At 37.9% G+C, this 22329-nt stretch overlaps 1 protein-coding gene and 1 pseudogene across 1 annotated transcript in view; one reads left to right on the top strand and one right to left on the bottom strand.

Moving 5' to 3' along the window:
• LOC150105218 (uncharacterized) overlaps nucleotides 1–19920 on the bottom strand; it is a 28976-nt gene extending 9056 nt beyond the window's left edge. Inside the window, exon 1 of the mRNA XM_090396201.1 lies at nucleotides 19786–19920. Within this exon, the coding sequence (XP_090252327.1) occupies nucleotides 19786–19811 (26 nt within the window). The 5' untranslated portion in view covers nucleotides 19812–19920. The remainder of the gene's footprint in view (nucleotides 1–19785) is intronic.
• LOC150105219 (U4 spliceosomal RNA) lies at nucleotides 4440–4555 on the top strand (annotated as a pseudogene).
• Nucleotides 19921–22329: the final 2409 nt, after the last annotated feature.

The following is a 22329-nucleotide window of genomic DNA, read 5'->3' as shown; positions in this document are numbered from 1 at the left end:
AACTTGATCACTCGCCTCTGAATCTTTTTTCCACTTCCACATCTCCAAGGAATGCAGGAGACTGAGCACAGTAATCCAGATGTGGACGTATCAAGGCCTCATAAAGAGGAATGACAACTTCTCTACCTCTGCGTGTTAGTGTGTTCTTCAATAACCAATAATCCTATGAGCTATTTTGGACACCTTAGCAATGTCCTCTCTGAACTTCAACTCCCTATCCGTAACAACCCCAAGTCCCTAGCCTCATCAATCTCTTGGAGTACCGTTCCATCAGTGTGGTACTCAACTTTTATATACCAATTTATATACCTTTATACCAATGTTTCTCAACGTTTTTTGGATCATGCTTCACCTCAACGTCTCAAAGATGTTGATGCCTCCCCCTCTAGCATAATAGTCAGCCAAGTTCTGAAAAAGTATAATATAAATATGTATAAATATGTACATTTTCTAATTGCCCCCACAATATTCAAATTTCCCCCCTGTGGGGTGTACGCCCCACGTTGAGAAACACTGCTTTACACTTTTCCACAATGAACTGACATCCATTACCTTTTGCCAATTTTGCCGGCTTATTTAAATCATCATACAAGCTCTCTATCATCTTGGTTAGTTATTACGTCACCCATCTTTCCATCATCAGCAAACAACTGAACATCTCCCTTCAAACCATTTCCAATATCATTTATGTACAAAAAATTAAACCATAACGGCCCAAGCACCGGGCCTTGGGGCACACCACTGGTCGCCTGCGTCATCCTGGACTCTGCTCCTCCATACGCTACTTTTCGGTATCTGTCCATGAGCTATTCTCGCATCCACATCACCAGTTTAATATCTACCCCCATTGGTTCTAATTTGCGCAACAGTATTCCATGGAGGTATCCTGTGAAATGCCTTTGCAAAATCCAGCAGTTTATCCACCCATTCCTCGAATCTGTATTTAATCAACTTTTTCAATACTTTTACCATCACTCCGAGACGGCCATCGGTCTGTAATTTTCTACCGAACTCTTAGAGTCTTCTTTATGCAAATGAACAGCCCAATTTGCATTTAAATTCTGCAATATCCTAAGTATCTCTAATTCATTAACTTCAATTTTCATATCGGTTACTGCTACAGGTACATCCTCACTCGGGGGCTTTTGAAAAGAGCTCCCTCATTACTAAATTGTTAATTCACTACAAATAACTATTTCGCTAGTTAATTATAATAAATATAAATAAATTTTATATATATATATATTTATTTATTTATTTATTTATTTATTTATATATAATTATAAATTTAAAAAGTTTCTAATTTTTTGTGTGAGAAGTGGACAAATGATAAAAAAAATTGGAAAAACCCCAAAAAAGGAAAAAAGTAAGCAACTTACAAACTATTTCTATTTTATTCGAGAAGCATCGAAAACAAAAGATGTTTATGTTCGCACTTTATTAAATTAATAATAAAAAATTAAAAAAAAATTGTACGACCTTGAAACACAGATTGCCTTCATCGATTTTAAAAAACCATTTGGCAAGTTAAAACGACTTTAATATGCGACAAGAAAAACAAATACCAAAACCAATATTTAATTATCGCTAACAACGATGAGCTGGCTTTATTTTAAGAGTGGAATATTTTTAACGTTTGGGGATGAAAAGACGCTTTTTTAAGTCCCTGAAGAAAATTTCCGAGTAGGTTTTGTGCTTTTCTTTTTATCTGCACTCCAACCATTTACCGAATGCCATCATTACGAAATCTGCCACCGAGCAAACGGATTCGTCCTTGAATTTATTTAGTTTTCATATTCGTGACGTGCGAGAGGGTGTCTGACATCAGTGCGGAGAATGCGTGCTGCTCTCTTGTCATTGTTCTCCGGGCACGGAATGTCGCTACCAGCGGACAAAATAGTACGCTTTTAATGACTATTGTTTCAAGGCGGTTTAAAGCTTAAACGATGTCACGTTCGGGGCAATTATGGAGGCAGGTGCAAGCTAAAATGCTTACGCGTATATCTCTGTAAGTCTCGCCATCCCCCCCTCCCCTTGTTCGAGTTTGAAACCCGCAACAAAAGGATTGCTCCTGGCTCGAGATACCGCTAAGCCTTCCTTATCTGTCTGAATTTGTCGTGAAGTCTGCCCAGTTAGCCTTGAAGCCCCCCCCCCCTCCCCCCTTGCGTTTACAGCACACAACCAACAGGAAAGCCATCGTTATGGTCAAGGAAAGCCTAAGACCGCTAGTTTTAGGCCACTCGATTCAAACGCACGCCCGTCCCACTGCGGAGTCAATACTTCCGTTTGCTTTCTCTCTTGCAGAGTTTATAACTTTATTTGCACTCATCCAAGTCCCATTAGAAACGATCACAACAAACAACGTAATCACAAATAAGGATGTTTTTGACATTTTTGGAACTCGGTGAATTATGTGCACACACACATGCAAAAATAGTAACTTCCAAGTTATGTATGAAGGGAAGAAGTGGGTTATTAAAAAAACACACAAAAATATACTTGCGGTAACATTAAAACAGCTTTAGTGATTGGGTTACGTAGACTATGCTGAAAATGTAAAAGCTAATGCCCGACCAAGCTATTTAGGGAACACAAACACGAAACGCAATATTAGGATCGTGTTTTTAATACTTACAAATAAAGAATAAAAGAAACCGTCTACCTTTGTCTTTTATTCCCAAATATGCAGAACTCCTGCAGCCCAATCAACGTTATATATATATATATATATATATATATATATATATATATATATATATATATATATATATATATATATATATATATATATATATATATATATATATATATATATATAGATTTTGAACAAAAAGGCAATCTCCTAAGCAACTCTTAAACCAAAAATTTGGCTGAAATTTGTGGATGACATATTTCTTATCTAGGAACAGATAAGAAATATGTCATCCACATTCCTGGACGTAAGACTTACTAAGACATCTGATTCTATTAAAATCTCAATCTTTAGAAAATCTACGCACACGGAGATACCTACATGCGTCCTGGCATCACTGTCCTGCACAGAAGGTGGGTATCATCTCAACTGTAGCACATCGTGCCAGATCTGTACTGTCAGATGAGGAAGAGCTAAAAAATGAACTATAACATCTACAAAGAACCTTCACAAGTAATGGCTACTCGTCGAAAATTATTAATATGTATCTATACCACCGCCATCAAAATAACTCAGGAAACACAAGACAACCCCAAAGGTTATATCTCCTTACCATACATCAGCTCGCTCTCCACGAAACTAAGAAGAATTTTACGAAAGTTCAACATAAAAACCTGCTTCTCTACTCTTCCTAAACTAAGATCGATTTTAAGCAAATACAAGCAAGCTCACAACCATCTACAATTCCCAGGAGTGTACAAAATCACGTGTGACTGCGGGAAGCAATACTATGGACAAACTGAGAAATCCATCCTCCTATGTCTGGAAGAACACCAGAGGGACATTGCTTACAAAAGAACTACAGCAAGTGCCCTGTCAAGCCATGTACTGTTTACAGTAAACACAAATGATGAAGGCATTCAACATGAGATAAACTGGACAACAACCTCAAACCTTCAAATAGGCCGCGACGAGATGGAGCGACGCATAGTCGAGCCTAAGGAAATTGTTATGGACCCTCATCACATAAATAATAACCTTAGCTATAATCCACCGGACTCTTTCAGCTGTGCTATCCGATATTGGCACATTCGTGAAGTCAGACGCACGCAGCTGCCCAACAATAGAACTTCAACACGGACTGTAGCTACAGTTCAAAGCTAACTGAATTTTATAATAGTCGTTTTAATAGTGATACGATGTTTCTTAGAGTGCTTTTTATTTGCTTTCTATGTTCCCACGCCTGAAGAAGTCGGACAATCCGAGAAACATGTTGCGTTTTGAATAAATTTAATTGTTATTCTAGTCTCGGTTCTATGTCAGTATATATAAATATGAATATATATTAAAGATACCAAGCTATTTTAAACCTGGTTTTACTCCATTTCCCAAGTAAGCAAACAGACAAACAAGTCGACAGATCCTACACGTAGTGCAAGACCAATGGAGTAAAACCAGGTTTAAAATAGCTGGGTATCTTTAACATTTATTATACCCAAGGAAAAATACTTTCTACATTTATATCTCCTCCAGAGATTTTTATTTAATAAGGTTAAAACACCTTATGGTAACTTGCTCTGGTAAAATACTTATAAGCTCTGTATTACTAAACTCTTGGTATTTCTAGCCTGGCTCCCACTGATGAGACCCCGATAGGGGTCGGAATTGGTGGGGGACGCTGAGTTGGACGGTCTTTCGGCCACTATGGAGTGGTCTAGGGATTGTCCTAATTTTTAGAGAGGTCTTTACTTAAATACACCTCAATAAAGGTCTACCCACTCACTGATGAGACCCCAATGAGGGTGGAAACCGGTCTGGCAATGCTGTAGCCAATGAAGTTTAACTGAAGCTCGGCTATTGCTAAGATGAGTTCGCTCTCTTAAGGTTTTTGCCTTAAGGGAGCAATTTATGTCTCCGGGGAGAGTGTTTTCTGGCACGGGCCGGTGAGGGGCTTTGTCGGTGAATGCATTTCTTAGGAATATGAGCGGTTCTGCTCGGTGGTGGTGGTGGGTGGAAGGCCATTACCGAGTGGAGCCAACGCTGAGATGGACGGTCTTTCGCCCACAATTGAGTGGCCTAGGGATCATCCGAATTTTTAGAGACGGCTTTACTTATTCGTAAGGTCGAAACCGGTCTGGGTAGTGGCCCCCCCTTGCCTTTAATACAAAACATCATGCATCTCCTCCAGGAGATGTGTTTTGCATTAAGGGTAAATATTAAGATTAGTGATCAGAGCTTATTCTACTTTTACCATGAGTTGCCTTGGTCTTGCACTACGTGCAGGGTCAGCTAGACTTGCAACACTTGCAGGCGCAAAATTAACTTGTTTGTCTGTTTGCTTACTTGGGAAATGGAGTAAAACGAGGTTTAAAATAGCTTGGTATCTTTAACATTTATTATACCCAAGGTAAAATACTTTCTATATATATATATATACCGCCGTCCTCAAAACAGAGACACAGTACAACCCCCAAGGGTTATATCGCTTTACCTTACATCAGCTCGCTAAGCCAACCGAAACAGGCTCACAACCATCTTCAGTTTCCAGGTGTATATAAAATAATTTGGGCCTGTGGGATAGACTTCTCAGTTTGGCCATAATATGGTCAAACTGTGAAGTCCATCCTTCTGTGTCCTCGAAGAACATTGGAGAGACATCGCTTATAGTTGAACCAGAGCAAGCGCACTCTCAAGGCATGTCCTGTTCTCAGTGAACACACATAATGAAAGCCGCCAACAGGAAATATACTGGAATACAACATCAAACATTCATATATGCCACGACGAGGTAGAACGCAGCATAGTCGAGTCTAAAGAAATTGTCCTGGACTCTCATCACATAAACAGTAACCGTAGTTACAGTTTTCCGGACTCATTTAGCTCTGCTATCAGATACTGGCGCACTCGTGAAGTCGCACGCTCGCAGATACCTAACAATAGAACTTTAGCCCGGACTGCAGCTTCAGTTCAAAGCTAACTGTGGTTAATAGTCGGTTTTGTAGTGGTACAAATGTTTCTTTATGGTGTTTTTTATGTTTTCTTTTAATGTTCTCACGCCTGAAGAAGTTCGCCATTCCTATAGAATTTATTTTAATTAACAGTTTGTTAGCTTAATTAATTATCTTTTAAATATTTAGACGTATGTTAATAAGGACCTCCATTTGTGCTCTTATCGTGGGCACCGCAAATGTTAGGAGAGGCTCTACTCAGATGGAGGATTATTTTTTTTTTAATTACAAATAATAATAATAATATGCGCTAACTCTCATTACAATCAGGCCCATCCTGTCAGTGTGCATGGCGCGTGTTTTTCTGCATGTATGTTAATGGTGGCTGTTCCATTGTTTCAACTCGCGGCCGAACTCGACCCACAAGAACTACAGCAACAAAATTCAGTGTGGTTTTTAACATTTCTCAAATTCTAATTAAAGCCTTCATTCATTTTTTTCTTTTTATATTTTTATTTCTTTGTTTGTTTTGTAGGCAAGAAAGTCATAGAAATGTCTTGCTCAGAATATTGTTTCGATTACTAGCTTCGAAATTTCTTAATCGCTACAGTTTTTTATTCTCCGATGAGTGCGTATTGTAACTGTAGTGGATGAAGATGATAACGGGAGAATATGGCAGACGGTTTCCGCTCTTTCGTGCTCCTAATCCTAAATGGTACTTAGGCTACGAAGGTAGCTTTCTCATCATCATCATCAACCATGGGTCCAACGCCCGTAATGTCTGCTGCCATCTTGATATGATTCTTCCATTGCATTCTGTTTTGTGCAAGATGACTCAGTTTGTGTTTCCGCCCCATTTGACGATGTCATCACCCCGTTCTCTGTTTGGTCTTCCTTTTTTGTTCTTTCCTTCAATCATCCCGAACAGCAGCATTTTTATTTTCCTCTCATCGTTCATTCTACATATATGGCCAAAGAGACGTGGTTTCCTTTTGATTATTTTCTCGATCAGGTTTTCTTTTGGTTGCATTCGTCTGTAAATTTCCTCATCTGTAGCATCCTCATACTTTCTGTCAATTTAAAGATTTTTTTTCTTCTTATTTTCATGTTTAAGTGTGGCCTCTTCTATATTCCGATCTTATTATCTTCAAACGTCGTGTTTTTCCTCCTCTGAAACACTGTTGGTGCTTTCGGTGCCAATTCACGAACTGCTGACTTCTTTTACAGGCCACAATATTTGCAATCTCCGGAGTGGCTTTTTTTTTTTTTTTTTTTTTTTTTTTGCATCACAAGGAGTGTCCCATGATGTACTTGCTTCTTCTAGTCAGCGATTTATCACTCCTTCAGTCAATTCCTTTCGGAATGCTACAAACGGCTCGAAACTTACATCCCTCGAGGCTTAATAGTCTTGCCAAGAACTGGACTCCAATCCTAGAACAGATAAGACAATTAATAGTTCGTTGGCCTTATCTGGTCATAGCAGCAAGCTGCAATCACTCCCTCAAGTTGTATGACCAGGTTAACATTAAATACTGTTAGGTCAGTTCTATAATTCACTCGCTGTCACTTGTACAAACCGAAAGTCCCCTTAAAACGCACGCGCCACTTTTCCTGAATGCAAAAAACGTACAGGAGAAAGATTAATTGTTTTATTAAAATTATGCTAATAGTAAGACTAAACCAAATCGATGTCATTTATTATCGATCCACCCAAGAAGCCAGCCTGTCACCTCAACTTTTATAAGAGTGAATCCCAATGTCATTTCTTAGAATACAAAAATATAACACAAAAAAGTTAAATAACCTTTTAAGATGGTTTAATCAAGCGATTTGCTTCTGTTTTTATTGCGCGGAATACAAATGATGCCCCATTCAGATTATTAGAAAATACAAAAACAGAAACGTGCACTGATCACCCCAAGCAGTGAAAACAATCAGTTGATTTTAGATACGGTTTTCAAATGTGAAGTGCCAATTAAATTCAAATGATGCAAAGAAATATTATTATTTCTTTGCATCATTAATAATAATAATAATAATAATGATAATAATTATTATTATTATCATTATTATTATTATTATTAACTTGAATTATTATTATTCAGAGCCTCCACGGAGTCATAAGACTCTTAGTGGAATTTCTTGTTTTATGCAGACCATTTTAATTACGATATTAAATAACACAATATTACATTTACAACACGTATGTCACCGAGCTAAAGAAATAACCACAGAAAAAGAGAGAGAGAGATAAAACATGATAAAAAGTAAGAATATGCTTATAGAATAATCATCAAGCCCTTTCGTAGTAGCATATTTGCCACGTTGACAGGCGAGTTCTCTTTCCCAACAATTCAACTCAAAACCGTTTTTCATAAGCTCACCCGCTGGATGTGTTTTGCATGTTCGGTCATCTTGATAGCAGAATTAACATAAAAGATGAAACTCTGATTATAATAAGACATTTTCACGACTCCCTGCAATCAGATAAGAAGGAATTATGTTCATCATTTTGAATCGTTCTGCTAATAAAAAAAACAGCCTCGCATTAGCAAAAGGAAAGCTGAGAAATATCTCAAAAACGGGCCATTTTAATTACTAGTTAGTCTGCTGCGTAACGTGCTATAAGTTTACAAGCTTTCGTGTGGGGGATTATTATAAAATAATACAAGAATGTTATTACTGAATATACCTTTTTATGGCAATTTCTTGCTGTTTCCGTGCTTGTCATTTGTTTTGGCTTATTTACTTGTACACCCATTTCAATTACTTTCCCATAAAAAAGCACCTTAAGGCTATAATATTGGTTGAAACAATTCAAAGCGAAGTTCAATATTAAAATATTACTAGAAAACAGTGGCGACTCGTGGCTTCAAATCGTGGGGGTGCTGCATCTCCGAAATACACACACACACACACACTGTAAGTACAGTGTATACATGTTTGGATGAAATATCAAAATTATGGTAAAAATTAAAAAAAAAAATAAACAGGAAACAGTGTTGTTTATTATCGATAAAATTATGATATAATTCAAAATTACTTGAAAATAAAATCCATCATCATAACCCCAATAATGTTCTGAAATGAAAACTATAACAAATGTTATGTCTTTAATTGTAATGTCCGAATATTTAAAGAGACGGAGTAAACACGATGAGCATTACGAACACTCTTCTACTGGCGCAAACTGCATATAAACAACAGTAGAACTGTGCGACGGACAGTGCCGCATTACGCTAATAGCTCGCATCTCACTATGACGTGCATGTGCTTGCGCACGTAGCAATATGACACTGTGGTAAACACAGTGCTGCTAGCGCCCTCCTAAGTGCTACAAGATGGATTTTTATTATTTTAAATACAAAATAAGAGAATGGTATAGGATTGTTGATGACAAAATTAAATATTATAAGCAAATATAAATAAATTAATAAATATATTTATAGATCGAGAAATATTGGGGGCACTGCAGTTCCGCAGTGCCTATGCACGAGCTGTCCGTACTAGAGAATGTAATAGATCTAATAATATTTTATAGCCACATATGGAAAGAAACTTAAAAAAACTACCAGAAAGCTTATGAAAATGCACTGCATTGAAGTCGCCTTGGTTTTTACTACGTAAAAGAAATAAATTCTTCTCCAAAGACAATACGTTCGTCCTTTTTAGTGCTTAAATTAGATTCTACTGGCTGTTCAGTTTGTTCAAAAGACATCACAAGTGTAAACCGAGATCTCAGTGACAAAGAATCAGTGAGTGGTTGGTTCCGACCTCTTCCTATCTGAATTGCCTGCAACTTTAGTAGCAGTGTTGCAGGCCATGTAGCAGCACTGCAACTACAGTGCTGCTACTAAAAACCTGAAAGAAAGAACAAAGGGAGATAGGCGAAGTTCATATCATGGTGGGAGCCCTCCTCTTGGCCAATCCGCCTTGTGTTGGTCTTCTCTTCCCAGGGTTTCATAGGGTTCCCCCCCCCCTCCACGATGTAATCCCATGAATAGTATTACGTTATTCATCGGATTACTTGCTGGTTCTGAAGTTACTAAAAGTAAACAAACGGAAGCGTCCGACCAATTTGAATTCTGTCATTTCTTAGCCTTCATAGTATTGGTGGCATCACTTCATGAACCAAGAATTTTCTCACAATGCACAGATCGAAAGCAAACATTTCGAGACAGAGCTGTAGAAAGCTCCAATTATCATAAAGTATAACTTGTTTGCTGGAATTTTGCCCATCCCGCTTCCGGGTTTTCCATAAACGGTACTTGAATTCTGTAATTAGAAAGATGAATTTTGATTTTGCTAATGATTGGTGGGGGAAATTGAAGAAATACGACTTCCTCCGGTGTTAACATCAGAACATTCGGGCCCATACTAATACGAAACCAAATACATCTTATTAGAGGGCAGTAATAAAAGAAGTGATTAACTGTTCTAAGCTGTCCACACATGCAAAACGTTGTGCTGTCAGTCTGAAATATTTATCCTCTTCATTGGAGAGTTCTTGTGTGCTACCCTCCTGGACGGGTCTTGCCTGGAGGGGTGGCTACTTGAAAAAATTCCATATTCAGATTCGGTGCTAGATGATTATGAAATTGGAAGATTCTTGAGTACAACTGTTTGGATTTTAGTGATTACAGATGATTTATTCTTTTGGCTGATGTTTGTCTAATGAGATGTAGTTCTATAGTATTCGGGGATAACTTCTGCACACACTCTTTTATGGTTGCTTATACGGAACTGAGATGGAGAACATCCTACGAAGTACTTTACTAGATGGTTGCTAAGATTAGTGTTAGTGAAGAAGCATATCTGATCACTGGGAAGTCAAATACGCCTTATGAGTGAAGGAGAAGACGTTTAAAGTTCTTGCTCGCTACGATTCCAAAGGAACTGGAGTAAGGGTTTGTGGATCAGATTTGGTATTTCCCTGATATCTGTAAGATGCAGGGACGTAGTGCAGGGACGACAACAATTTTTATGATAGTAGCGATTGCTGAAAAGGAGAGAAGACCGATGTTCCATTCAGTGGTGTTCCCCAAAGCAGTCATGAATAACTCCCACAATGCAGCAGTAATCCTTGTTAGAAGTTAAATTCGTCATAAGTGAACGCATGGTGGGTGCAAAATGAAATCACCAAAGTATAGTCGGCCCTCAATGAGTCAATTTTCCATTTATAAATCATTAAATTGGAAATAATTATGGACACAACCATATTTTATAAACAGATATAGAAATAATTATTATAAGACATGGCTGCATCCACAATATCGTCCATTTTAATATCTCATTTCTGATAAATTGAAGCCATTCGGTTTATACTTGGTTAAATAAGTTTAAGATTTTATTATTCTTATTCTGTATTTATTATTTGTATCTGTAACTGTTACTTCTTCTTCAGCCTCTTTCCATCCACTGCTGGATATAGGCCTCCCCTTAACTCTCCCGTTCTGTTTGTCTTTAGCCAATGTCCATCATTGCATGAAAAACCGTATCAAATAAACTCATCCGCTCATCCCTCTACCTTGTTCTTCGGAGACCTTTCCTTCTCTTGGTGTCCACTGAGTGTTTCGTTTTGTCCACCTTTCGTCTGGCAGGCTACTAATATGGCCAGTCCATCTCCAGTACGTGCTTTACAACACTCCGCCATATCTTCTATTGCAGTCTTCTTTCTAATTCCAGTATTTCTCATTCTATCCCTTTTTGTTACGTGCAGCATTCTTCTCTTCAAGACTCTTTGAGCCACACACAACCTGTTTTCCAGTCGTTGCGCATGTCTCATTTCCCCCTTGGTAAACATTGCGATAATGCAATGTTTACCAAGGGGAAATATTGAAGTTTTCATATATTGATGTTTTCTTTTTAGACATGCTGGTAAATCGCTTAACAAATAATCTGTATAACCGTATCAAATAAACTCCAAAATGCTTTGTTCCCGTGTGTGATTCTTCTATGTATTTCTTTATTTTGTTTTTCCTTAAAACTAACTATCTGAACAATAGATATATTGTTATTGTACATTTGGAGTACAAGCACGTGAAACGTAAAACGATTAGTAATAAACAAAGTAAGAATTAAAAACAAAAAAGAAGTTGAATAACAATTTAATGCGATGGATGTGTTTCAATCTACACAAAAAGTCAATATCAGGTGAAATATTTGGAACAGCAATTCTTAGATTTCTGCTTTGAAATGAAACTTATATGAATAAGCATATCTTTACTAATATTCATTAAGCGCCGAAATACGCAGGAAGAAAAATTTGTGAACCAACACCAATGTGTGATTTCTTTCCACTGAAATATAAAAAATTAAAAAAAATAAAATAAATTTAAATACGTTCCTTTTAAGATAAAAAAATCTACTTAGTCTTAAAATATTTTAAATTTGTTTTCATTATTTCACGGCCCCCCTCAACAAAACCTACAGTCCCCAAGGGGGCCGCGGCCCACAGTTTGGGAAGCGCTGGTCTAAAAGTACCAGCCTCGTCTAAATTGTATTTCCTTCCTCATTTTTGAACTTTGGAATCCGTTTTTGACTTCCATGTAATTCTTGATCCGTTACTAATATCGTTTAAGTGGCGGAACAGGAGCATAACTTTCTTCTAAGCACTTCATAGTTTTATCGAGTGATATTCATTTAAGCGATTCCCACACCTCGGATTTATTTTCTTTTATTTTTAATTTCACCTTCCATGGCTTGTCCTACCAGACACTACACGAATCTCCTCCTTCCCTGTTTTCTTTGGGCTGATTCAGATTCAGGCAGAACAGCGTCGTTAGCACATTTCAAGCAAGGTCTGAAAGGCTCATTCCGCTGCCCATGCGAATCACGTACGCGGGTTAGCGACATTCCCCTGTTGAATGCTGCGTTTCGAAAACCCAGAAATCCTCAGGAACGCTGTGGGAGACAAATCAGAGAAAACTTCCTTCTGTAACGTTCAGAGGTCACCGCCGGCATCATTCATTTAGTGACGCAACCTTTTGGTGCAATCACGGCTGCACCTAAAGGAAGCGATCAGACGGTCTCCAGAAGTAATGACGCATCGATGAAGAAAGTTTCCACTGGGTATCGGGTCACAGCTTTGACATCTCCGATAGCGTCAGAACGTAACGTAGACGATTGGCTAACTCCCGTATCTTCCTCGTTAGTCGAAACTCCCTAAAACCCCCCATTCGAAATGAGAACGAAAAATCGACTTAATTGAAACACCATCGACGCACTATTGCTGCCCCAGACGACAACCCCTTGCTAAGAGGTCAAGGGGACGATATGAGGTAATCAAGAAATATCCGTGAATGACGAGAGAGAGAGAGAGAGAAGGATAGAAAACCGAAGTGTGTTTGCTTCACTTTCATTGTCGATGCTAACACTCTTGAGAGGAGCATTTTCTTGGCATTTCTTCCTTGGATTTTCTGCTACAAGAAATTAACGGCATCTGAGTTTTTTTGTAGCTGCTGGATGCTCCTCCTATCATTCAAAAACATTTCTATTTTACAAAAATTATCGTTTTTTAAAGTTACTTTTCACGTTTCAAATGTGCGAATCTTTCCCATTTTTCTCCCCAACTAGAATTTTGCTGTCACTGTAAGAAGAACAGGAGATTTTCTTAAAAATGACCCGCCTCAAAAAATCAGAGCAATTTTTCAGAGCAACAGAAAGAAATCTATTTTAGTTATTGGATTGTAATGATACTAAAAATCATGCCATAAATATTATTTGTAAAAGTAATTATAAAGTTCCTTAATTTTATTCATAGCCTAGGATTTTTTTCCAACACTTTTTTCCAGCCGATTCTAGATGTTGTAATTTAGTCAAGCCCAGGCGAAGGGGTATTTTTTTTTCCGAAATTTTTTTATTCCAAAAAAAAAATAATAATATATATATATACAGGGTGTTCGGGATAAATTTGACAGTTTCGTAAGGAAAAAGAAAATCTTCTTTGTATCTATTAAATTTAATGAATTGACAAAAAACATTACAGGCAGAGTTAATTACAATACTATCAACAAGATTTACTCAAAATAACCACCATTAGCATCGATCACAGCTTCAATTCTGCTTCGGAACCTCGAACAAGCTGATGCTACAGTCTCCCTGGGAAGGGCCGCAAAAACTGTTTTAATTTTATCCATTAACTGGGCTTTTGTATTACTGGAAGTGCGATTGGTGTCTTTTTCAACTGCGCCCCATACAAAATAATCCATGGGGTTAAGGTCTGGGGAGTTTGGAGGCCAAACATTTGGACTGGTGAAGTCGTAGAAATTTTCAGACAACCATTTTTGACTTTTCCCAGAGGTGTGGCAAGGGGCCGAATCCTGCTGCCATACATACGGCCTACCATTGGCTACCCTTGTTATCCAGGGCTTGACTACAGTTAGCAACTCCACGAACAAAGCCCGAATTCCAATGCCAGGGTTCTTCAACACCTGTTCCTGCAGATTTGCGAGGAATTCTGCTGTACGAACGCAATCAGATCGTCTGCTAGGGATCTTTCTTCTTGCTACATCCTCGTAGTCACCATTGCAAGTCTCTAGTTCATGCCTGATTGTTTTTACTGTATTCAGGGAGCATTGGGCAGCAGTCGTAATATCCTTATTTTGATGGCGGGCACGAATCATCATGATACAAGTTATTCTCTTCCATGATTCAGGTGGGTTCCAGCTATCCATCCTTTCTGACATCTTGTATATGAATGAAGAAGGGTCCAAACTTTTAAATGAAGAGAAGTGTGTGTTAATACATGTAACTTACGGAAAAATATAATTAATTATAAATATGTCAAATTTATCCCGAACACCTTGTATATTATTTATTTATTTATTGTTTTTTTTAACCTGTGGCTTACTAAAATCGATTTAATTATTCAAAAGAATTCATAAAAATTATTATTTGTAAGAAGTTTAGAAGAGAAACATTGCTTCTTAACCACACACACACACACACACATACACAAAGAAGATCATCATATTATCATAATATGATGATCTTTTGTGGGAGCTAAGCAGGATTGTGTTTTGGTGATGTTGAAATTGTAAAGGTTTTCATCACTCCAATGAGATATTGCAAGATTAGTTTAGGCCATTGACTGGGTATTTCGTTGCCTCGGATTTACGAACTTCGCAAGGATTGTCAAAGGAAAAAAAAAATCGAATGGAACATGTTGTCATCATCGAAGTGTGGATTTTATTTTCGCGATAGAAGGTCATTTATGAAAAGGAGAAAGCGGGAGAAAATGCAGAATCCTCAGATACTCTGGCATGGTGAGAAATCCTGAAGAAAGGAACCATTGATTAACTAGGAAACAATCCGAAAGGAAATCCAATGGGAAAGGATCGATGGTGACCAGAAAATATGATAATTTGGAGAGGAGACTTTTCGTGTGTTAGAGAAATGGCATGGAAATGTCTGGAATGAATGAACGTATGGGTTTTACCAAACCTTTCCGTGTCTGTAAATGTGTGAGGAGGACAGAGAAATCTTCTGTGAATCGAGGTTAGCAAAGGCCTGCTGATAATTGATTAGTTTGTGTGATCCCAGGTGGCGTTGACTATTAATGAATTTCTTCATCGTTGTTGATAGAGTTGCCGGCCTGGTTGGCCGAGTGGAAAGCGTATCCGCTCTCCAGCCAAAAGGTTGCGAGTTCGAATCCTGCTGTGGGCATGGATGTTTGTGATTGTCTGTGAAAATACTAGTGCTGGTGGTTGGCAATAGATGGCGTTGGTGTAGATGATGAAGTAATTGCGGTTGGTAGAGTGGTGGAGATGGAGAGTTGTAGAGTTGGTGCCCTCCCTCGATGAGTCTTCGGACTCCCTGGAGGTTATGTAATAATAATAATAATAATAATAATAATAGTCGAGGTGAATCGAACAAGAGCTGGATGGTTGGCTTTTATCTCTCTTCTTGGAGATAAAAGATTTCTTGGTTGTTCCTAGGATGAACGACAGATACCAGTTGGGTGAAGAATTTTAAATATTCTTTAGAATGGGTATTAATTCAGGAGTGCGTATTTTAAGCATATCTGAGAGAAAACACTATTCAGACCAGAAGAATTGTTGGCATCTAAGCTGTTCGGGATTCTTCTTATGTCTTTCTCGAGACTAGAAGCGACGTGCAATGGGTAGCCCTTGGTAAGCAGGAATTAGAGAAGAATAACGATCCCAGGTGCAAGCCCTGTTTTTGGTGAGAGTATAATATAGTAGATACGATAGTATAATCTGCATGTAAGACGTTGTGTTCAATGGCCTTGATAACAAACCAGGAGGCTGGGTTGCCAATTCAGCAAGAGGTAAGTTGTCTGCACTCGGTCCTTACGAAGCCGACTTGCATTTTCTGATATTACTTTTTGTTTTTTTCTAAATTGTTGCATGCCTGAATATTTTAAATGAAAATTATTCAAAACCATTCTAAATCTTTTTCTCACTTCGTCTGTGAAACTCGGGAGCAGGGGGGGGGGGGGCTCGTGCATAGGCACTTCCAAACTGCAGCATCCCCCAATTTTTCTCGATAAATAAATATATTTATTAATTTATTTATATTTGCTTGTAATATTTAATTTTATCATCAACAATCCTATACAATTCTCTTATTTTGTATTAAAAATAATAAAAATCCATATTATAGCACTTAGGAGGACGCTAGCAGCACTGTCTTTACCACAGTGTCATATTCCTACACGCGCAAGCATATACACTTCACTTCATAGTGAGATGGGGGCTATTAGCGTAATGCGGCACTGTCCGTCGCGCAGTTCCACTGTTGTTTATATGCAGTTTGCGCCAGTAGTAGAGTGTTCGTAGTGCTTATCGTGTTTACTCCGTCTCTTTAAATATTTGGACATTACAATTAAAGGATTTAATTGTAATGTCCAAAAATTGTAATTCCGTTCATTTTAATTACAATTAAAGGAATGAATTTTTTTTTTATGTAATTTTCAATTATACTAAACTGTATAATTTTATCGATAATAGACAATATTTTTTCATGTTTATTTATTTTTTTTTTAAATTTTTTACCATAATTTTGATATTTTATCCAAACATGTATACACTGTACTTACAGTGTATATGTATATTTCGAAAGTTGCAACATCCCCGCGATTTCAAGCCACGAGCCGCCACTGCTCGAGAAGGGAAAAAATTGTGAATTTTGAAGTCCTTAACAGGAGAAGTCTCACTGTTTGGGTATTTGGATTGTAGATGATCAAGCTTCATGCACGCAAATAATAGAAAGAATCAGGATGGATATCAGAATTTGCAGGAGACAGACACGGCGAATGAAAATAACTGAATGAGGGAAGGAAATTTTGACCCATTTTGAAATTTAAATTGGTGTTAATCAACGAACGTTGACGAAGTGAACACGGATATGATTTTTGGAATGGTTTTGGTTGTGGATTTCTGTGGTTATTTGGAAGGAGTTAAAAATATGGCCACGTAGTAGACACACAGGAACAACTCCGCACAACAGAGTACTCAGTTTCTAGTGTATTGAGTAGCCCACGTGTCACGCATCTTTCCCTCCATGCAGAAACTAGGCAGAGTTACTGGCAGTATGAATTATTCGCCTGACTGTCGGAAAGTTTTCTGATGCGTTGCCATCGGATTCGGTCCGTACATTATCTAGCGTAGAACAGTTTCATTGCCGTAATCTCGAAGGATGTTCGGGAGGAGGCCTCATAGTGTTTTAGTGAAGATGAACATCGCTTACAACCTACGGATGCAGTTGGCGTCTCCTCCAACTAGAACGGACATCCATTAGTGGCGACATTACTCGCCAGGTTCGCCTACGCTCCGTTTTTAAAAACAGGCCACGAAACAGACGATTAGAGTTGATGAGAGAAGAGGATGTATGTTGCTCGTCTGCACCAATCATTAGAGCGATTAAATTGGAGTCGATCCCAGTTAATCTCTTACACGTAAAGGTTTTAACCTCGCTACTCAGAAAAGTCGACTTAGCTATCTAACAGTTAGGATTTAGGAATAAAAGATGTCAACAGTTAAGGTAGTAACTTTAGGATTATTGATGATTTCAAGATATTGGAGCAATAGTACTGCAAAGAAGTACTGCAATCTGGTATTCCTAAGTCTTTACTGGTTATTTTCTGCAACAGTGATCATTCCAAGAACGATTACAATTTCTCTGCTTTAGGCCTTTTATTCTCCAAAGAGAGTAGGTGAGGCCATTTAGACCCAAGTAATTATTATTATTATTATTATTATTATTATTATTATTATTATTATTATTATTATTATTATTATTATTATCTGAGTTACTGTGAGTTCCATGGTCGATTTTTTGGAGTTTATGGAATAAAAAATCCGAGTTATTTTTATTATAAATAAATGTCTTACACACGAAGCTTTACCTAAATTCGTAATGGACCATGGTTACAAATCGATCCCAGAGAATAGAAGAATTCGGCAACATGCGTCCAAATTGCTCATAAAAATCAAACCTTAAAATGAAAAAAAAAAATAAAAAATAAAATAAAATAAATAACATACCATGGATTGGCTAAGGAACAACGTTAACCAGGTAGTTAACGTTGTTTCTTAGTTGTAAGGTTATTGCGTGGTGGGTCCAACAGGGATTTTATGTCTCTTTCTGACTTTCTTTAAGCAAGATGGTGGTATCACACCTGAGCGGGTGAAAATTATCTGCCCGATAGGATTTTTTTTGACACTAATAAATTTCTGATGTCGCATGGGCATTCGTTAAAGCAATGTGTTTCCAGTTCTACTACAGTCGACATATATGACAAATTGAATAAATAACAATCTTTTTATTAGCACTTCTCAAACACGACGATTGATAATTTTATTTTTCATTATTAATATTAAATAAATTAATAATAATAATTATAGATATTGATTTTATTATCTCCTGTAGATTATAATCACCGAAGTTCCCTCATTTTTGGCCGGACACTGAAGTAAATACTTTTCTCCCTTTATGAGTAAACGAAGAAAGGAATATATAAAAATGGTTTTCAGGATTAATTTGCTCATAGTCTTATACATGCATATTAGACTTCTAATCTTCATAAATTCAAGTTCGAAAAAATTAAAACAAAAAGATATCGTTTTTCGTAATTCATCGAATTTACGAAGTAATTACAAAAATATTGCTAGAACGGTCTTAGTATTTTTAATTTGAATGGTCTCATTTGCATAACTCGGATTTCTCATCGTGCTTGAGGATTATTAACCCACAACCCTTCTTAGGTGGTGTACAAAAATGAGTAAACCGAGTAATGCACGTGCATTGATTTCCTACGCGGATGCTTGATTTTCTTAAGTTAATGGGCTTGAATGTCCTTCCCTTTAACTTTTTTCATACTATTGCTACACATACATGTTATTAACTTATACAAAAAGTGACGACTTAGGACTGGGGGGGATTCCAACTTCCCTTGTTGTTTAAATTTGAGCAAAATTGCGTAAAATCGAGTCATTGTTTGTTTGTTTGATTCTGTCAATATTAGTTTGTCATAATTTAGAAAACAAGCCAAACCAAAACTGGAATTTTAAGGCGCCACTCTTAGAATTAGCAGCCGAATAAAGCATTCATTACCCAAACTAATTAATTTGCCTCCTTTTATTAAACGTACGCTAAAAATAATGGGCCAATAGTTTATCGTAAATAATTTGGTTTCTTAATGTGGTAGCTATTGGCGCTCAAGATAATTTAATTGGAGGAGCGGAAATAAATGCACGCACACACACACACACACACACTGATTTATTTGTCGTTGTAATGATATTTATTTAGGCGTGAGCTGATTCTAGAAGCTGAAGTCATAGACGTTGATGAGACATCTTATATGAGAGTACAAATATAAAAAAGTAATCTCAAGGAACAATTCTACGGTAATATGAGAATGATCTCTTGATAAGTGTATAGGATAAGACCCTCTGTATACTTCGTTATATTAAAGTATAATAGTGGCATTTGTTGCCAGACTGATGGGAAAATGTGCATCTCAAGTGAAACTAAGAAAGACAATTTGACTCAGAATTGAAGGCACTTTTGTCTAAAATGTTTTCTAATCAATATAAGAGATGATTTAGGTTAGTAGAAAAAAAAGGGGGGAAAAACAAAAATTTAACAATAAAAGCCTAACATTAATTTACATCTGGAGCGCTGGAATGAAAACTAGAAGCCCAGCAGCTTCCGTGAGAGAAAGAGAGAGAGTCTTACCTCCAAGTCATCTTCTTAGAGCTCATGTGCGAATAATCGCGTGCCGCGGGTGGGTTTGAAGATAGTCGGGAATCGTATGCGAAATAACACGTTTGCCAAGTCTGCTACTTTCCTAGAGGAGTTTTGGATGATACCTTCTCTCTCGCTCGCTAACCCACTCTTTGAAATGGTCCTCGCTTTGATTGGCCGCTAATAGTAGCGGCAGAAAGCGTGACCTCCTCCTACGTGCTGCTACCCAGCACAGCGGCGAAGGTGTGAGAGTCAAGGTCTTCTTATCAATCCCCCCCTCCCCATCCCCAATAAGGTAGCATGACGTCATGGGGAGTGTCACGGACAGTAATTTCGCCACCAAACTGCGTACCACACGGAGGAAACCCTTAATAAAGAGGTTGGTAATGTTTTTTCAGTGCATCACACTCTCCTTTGTCGTACGCTTCGGGGGGGGGGAGAATACGCGACAAGTAGGGGAAAAAGAAGGAGGTTATCTTACTGCTATTCAAAGCAAACCCGGAAGGTGAAAAAAGTTACGATTCCAACAGGAACATGCTCAGCATAATCCCCATTAGCACGAGGAGTCGAGTTATCGTTCTGAATCGCATCGTAAAATCCGATAAGTGGCGAGTCGAATGAGAGGAAGATTGATGGATCCCATTTGTCTTCATTATGTTTGACCCATCAGTCGCTTGTCTGAACAAACCTCAGCACTTCCAAAAGTGATGGGACGTATCTAGGGAGGGCACAGTTTCTTAGGTGGAAAATTAATTTACTTTGGGCACTCCATATTTCCGTGGTGCTAATCTGTCGATGCTCACTTATTTCCGAGCCAATTTTTACTTCGTTTGTGAACGCTGAAGTAGCGAAGTCGATAGGATTGGCATCCCCACAGCAGATTTCTTTTTTCAAGAGTGTCAGTTGAGGACGAATTAACAGATCTAACATGAGTGACAGTCGAACGTTTCGTTGTCCGACCAGCTTATTATGTGCGCAAATATCCTTAGAAGACTCTCCTCGAAATGTCCTTTGGTATCGCCCTGTTACGAAATGCTGCTAAGACTCTCCGCACGATCCTGCCGAAAGCGATGACTTAATGATACCATTAGTTTGACGTACCAGAGTACACCCGCCAACACCGAAGACAGTGGACGGTAGAGCGATTACGAATTGGAAGCGTATGTCTTTCTTTAAAAAGAAAAAAAAAAAAAATCACACCATTTCAAGGAGAACCGAGACAACCGCTCTTCGCAGGTCACCCTCAGCAAGATAGGAATCGAAGGCTTCGTTAAAATAGCCGAGATAAGGGGAGAAGAATAATGGGGGCCCTCCTACCATGGTGTGGAGGAGAAAATGAAACCCCAGATTACGAGCAGCTGCCCAGACAAGAGATGACCTGGAAAGTACTGGGGGGAGGGGATTACTGCACAAAAGTAACCTTGGAAATTACAAGGAGGAGACTAACAAGATGCGATACAATCAGTCTTAGATTCATCGGAGGCGGAAGGTATTTTTCTGAGAGTTCAACCAGTCAACACAACGCTTACAAATTCCCACTACTCCCAAAGAAAAGTCTTCGAGAAGTAAGATGCCATTTTAGGCCCCTTCATCGAAACGTTTCGATGAAGAAAGCAAACACAAAGCCATTTCAAATCACTTCAGGCCTCCAGTAAGCAAACTGGTCGTCTCACATCGGGCGGTGATAATCGTCTTACCACCTAAAGACTTCGATGTCCACCGTGGGATTCGAACACTACTGGGGCGAGGCGGATACGTTATCCACTCGATCAACCAGTCTAGCAAATCCAGACCTCTTTTAAAGGCTTTTGTTTCCAAACCGGAGACATAATAATCCATTGCAAACCAAAAACTAGACTCAACTGGCTAGTAATAAAAAAACTAAGAATGATCTTGCTTGAGAAAAAGTAGTGCGGGATGTAGAAAGTATAGGAAACCACAGATATTGTCACAAGGAAGACGAATTATCGAATTAAACGTGGGTTAAACGAGGGTTGCTTTAAAAAAAAAAAAAAATTCCCCATGTGATAAAAGATATAAAGTTTTACCTCTGTTTATTTTTATTTCTCTAACAAAGATCGGTATGAAAAATACTTACACAGCGATCATACAGAATTTATTCTGAGAAATCGCAAACGACTTATACTCTGTTGATCCACCTAAGAATTACAGGATCTCATATCTTACCGCATTTCTTAAACTTCTACAAACATGCCATCTTCCACTTTTCTTTACAAGTAACATCGTTACCTGAGTTTTTTTACCTTCATTTTTTTAAAATGACATTATTATCAGTAAAAAAACCTAAAACCTTACTCTTTTTAATTCGTTCAGATTACTCTTCCATCTATATACTTTTATAACTGTGTGCCATTTCCTATACAGTACGCTACATTAGTCCCGGTCACAAACAAAAATTTCTGTATATTCCATCTTTTTTCTGCAATTCTGTTCAAAACAAAGCTAGTAAAAAGAGAAAAACAGTTATTCTAGAAGGCCGCTGAATCTAACAATATTATACCACAAACTTAATGG

Source organism: Typopeltis vanoorti, chromosome 7, assembly GCF_054136105.1.
Source record: "Typopeltis vanoorti isolate ZY-2024b chromosome 7, IOZ_Tvanoo_1.0, whole genome shotgun sequence".
In the NCBI taxonomy this organism is placed as follows: domain Eukaryota; kingdom Metazoa; phylum Arthropoda; class Arachnida; order Uropygi; family Thelyphonidae; genus Typopeltis; species Typopeltis vanoorti.
The sequence above is the reverse complement of the archived record's forward strand: the minus strand, read 5'-3'. Positions and strand labels throughout refer to the sequence as shown.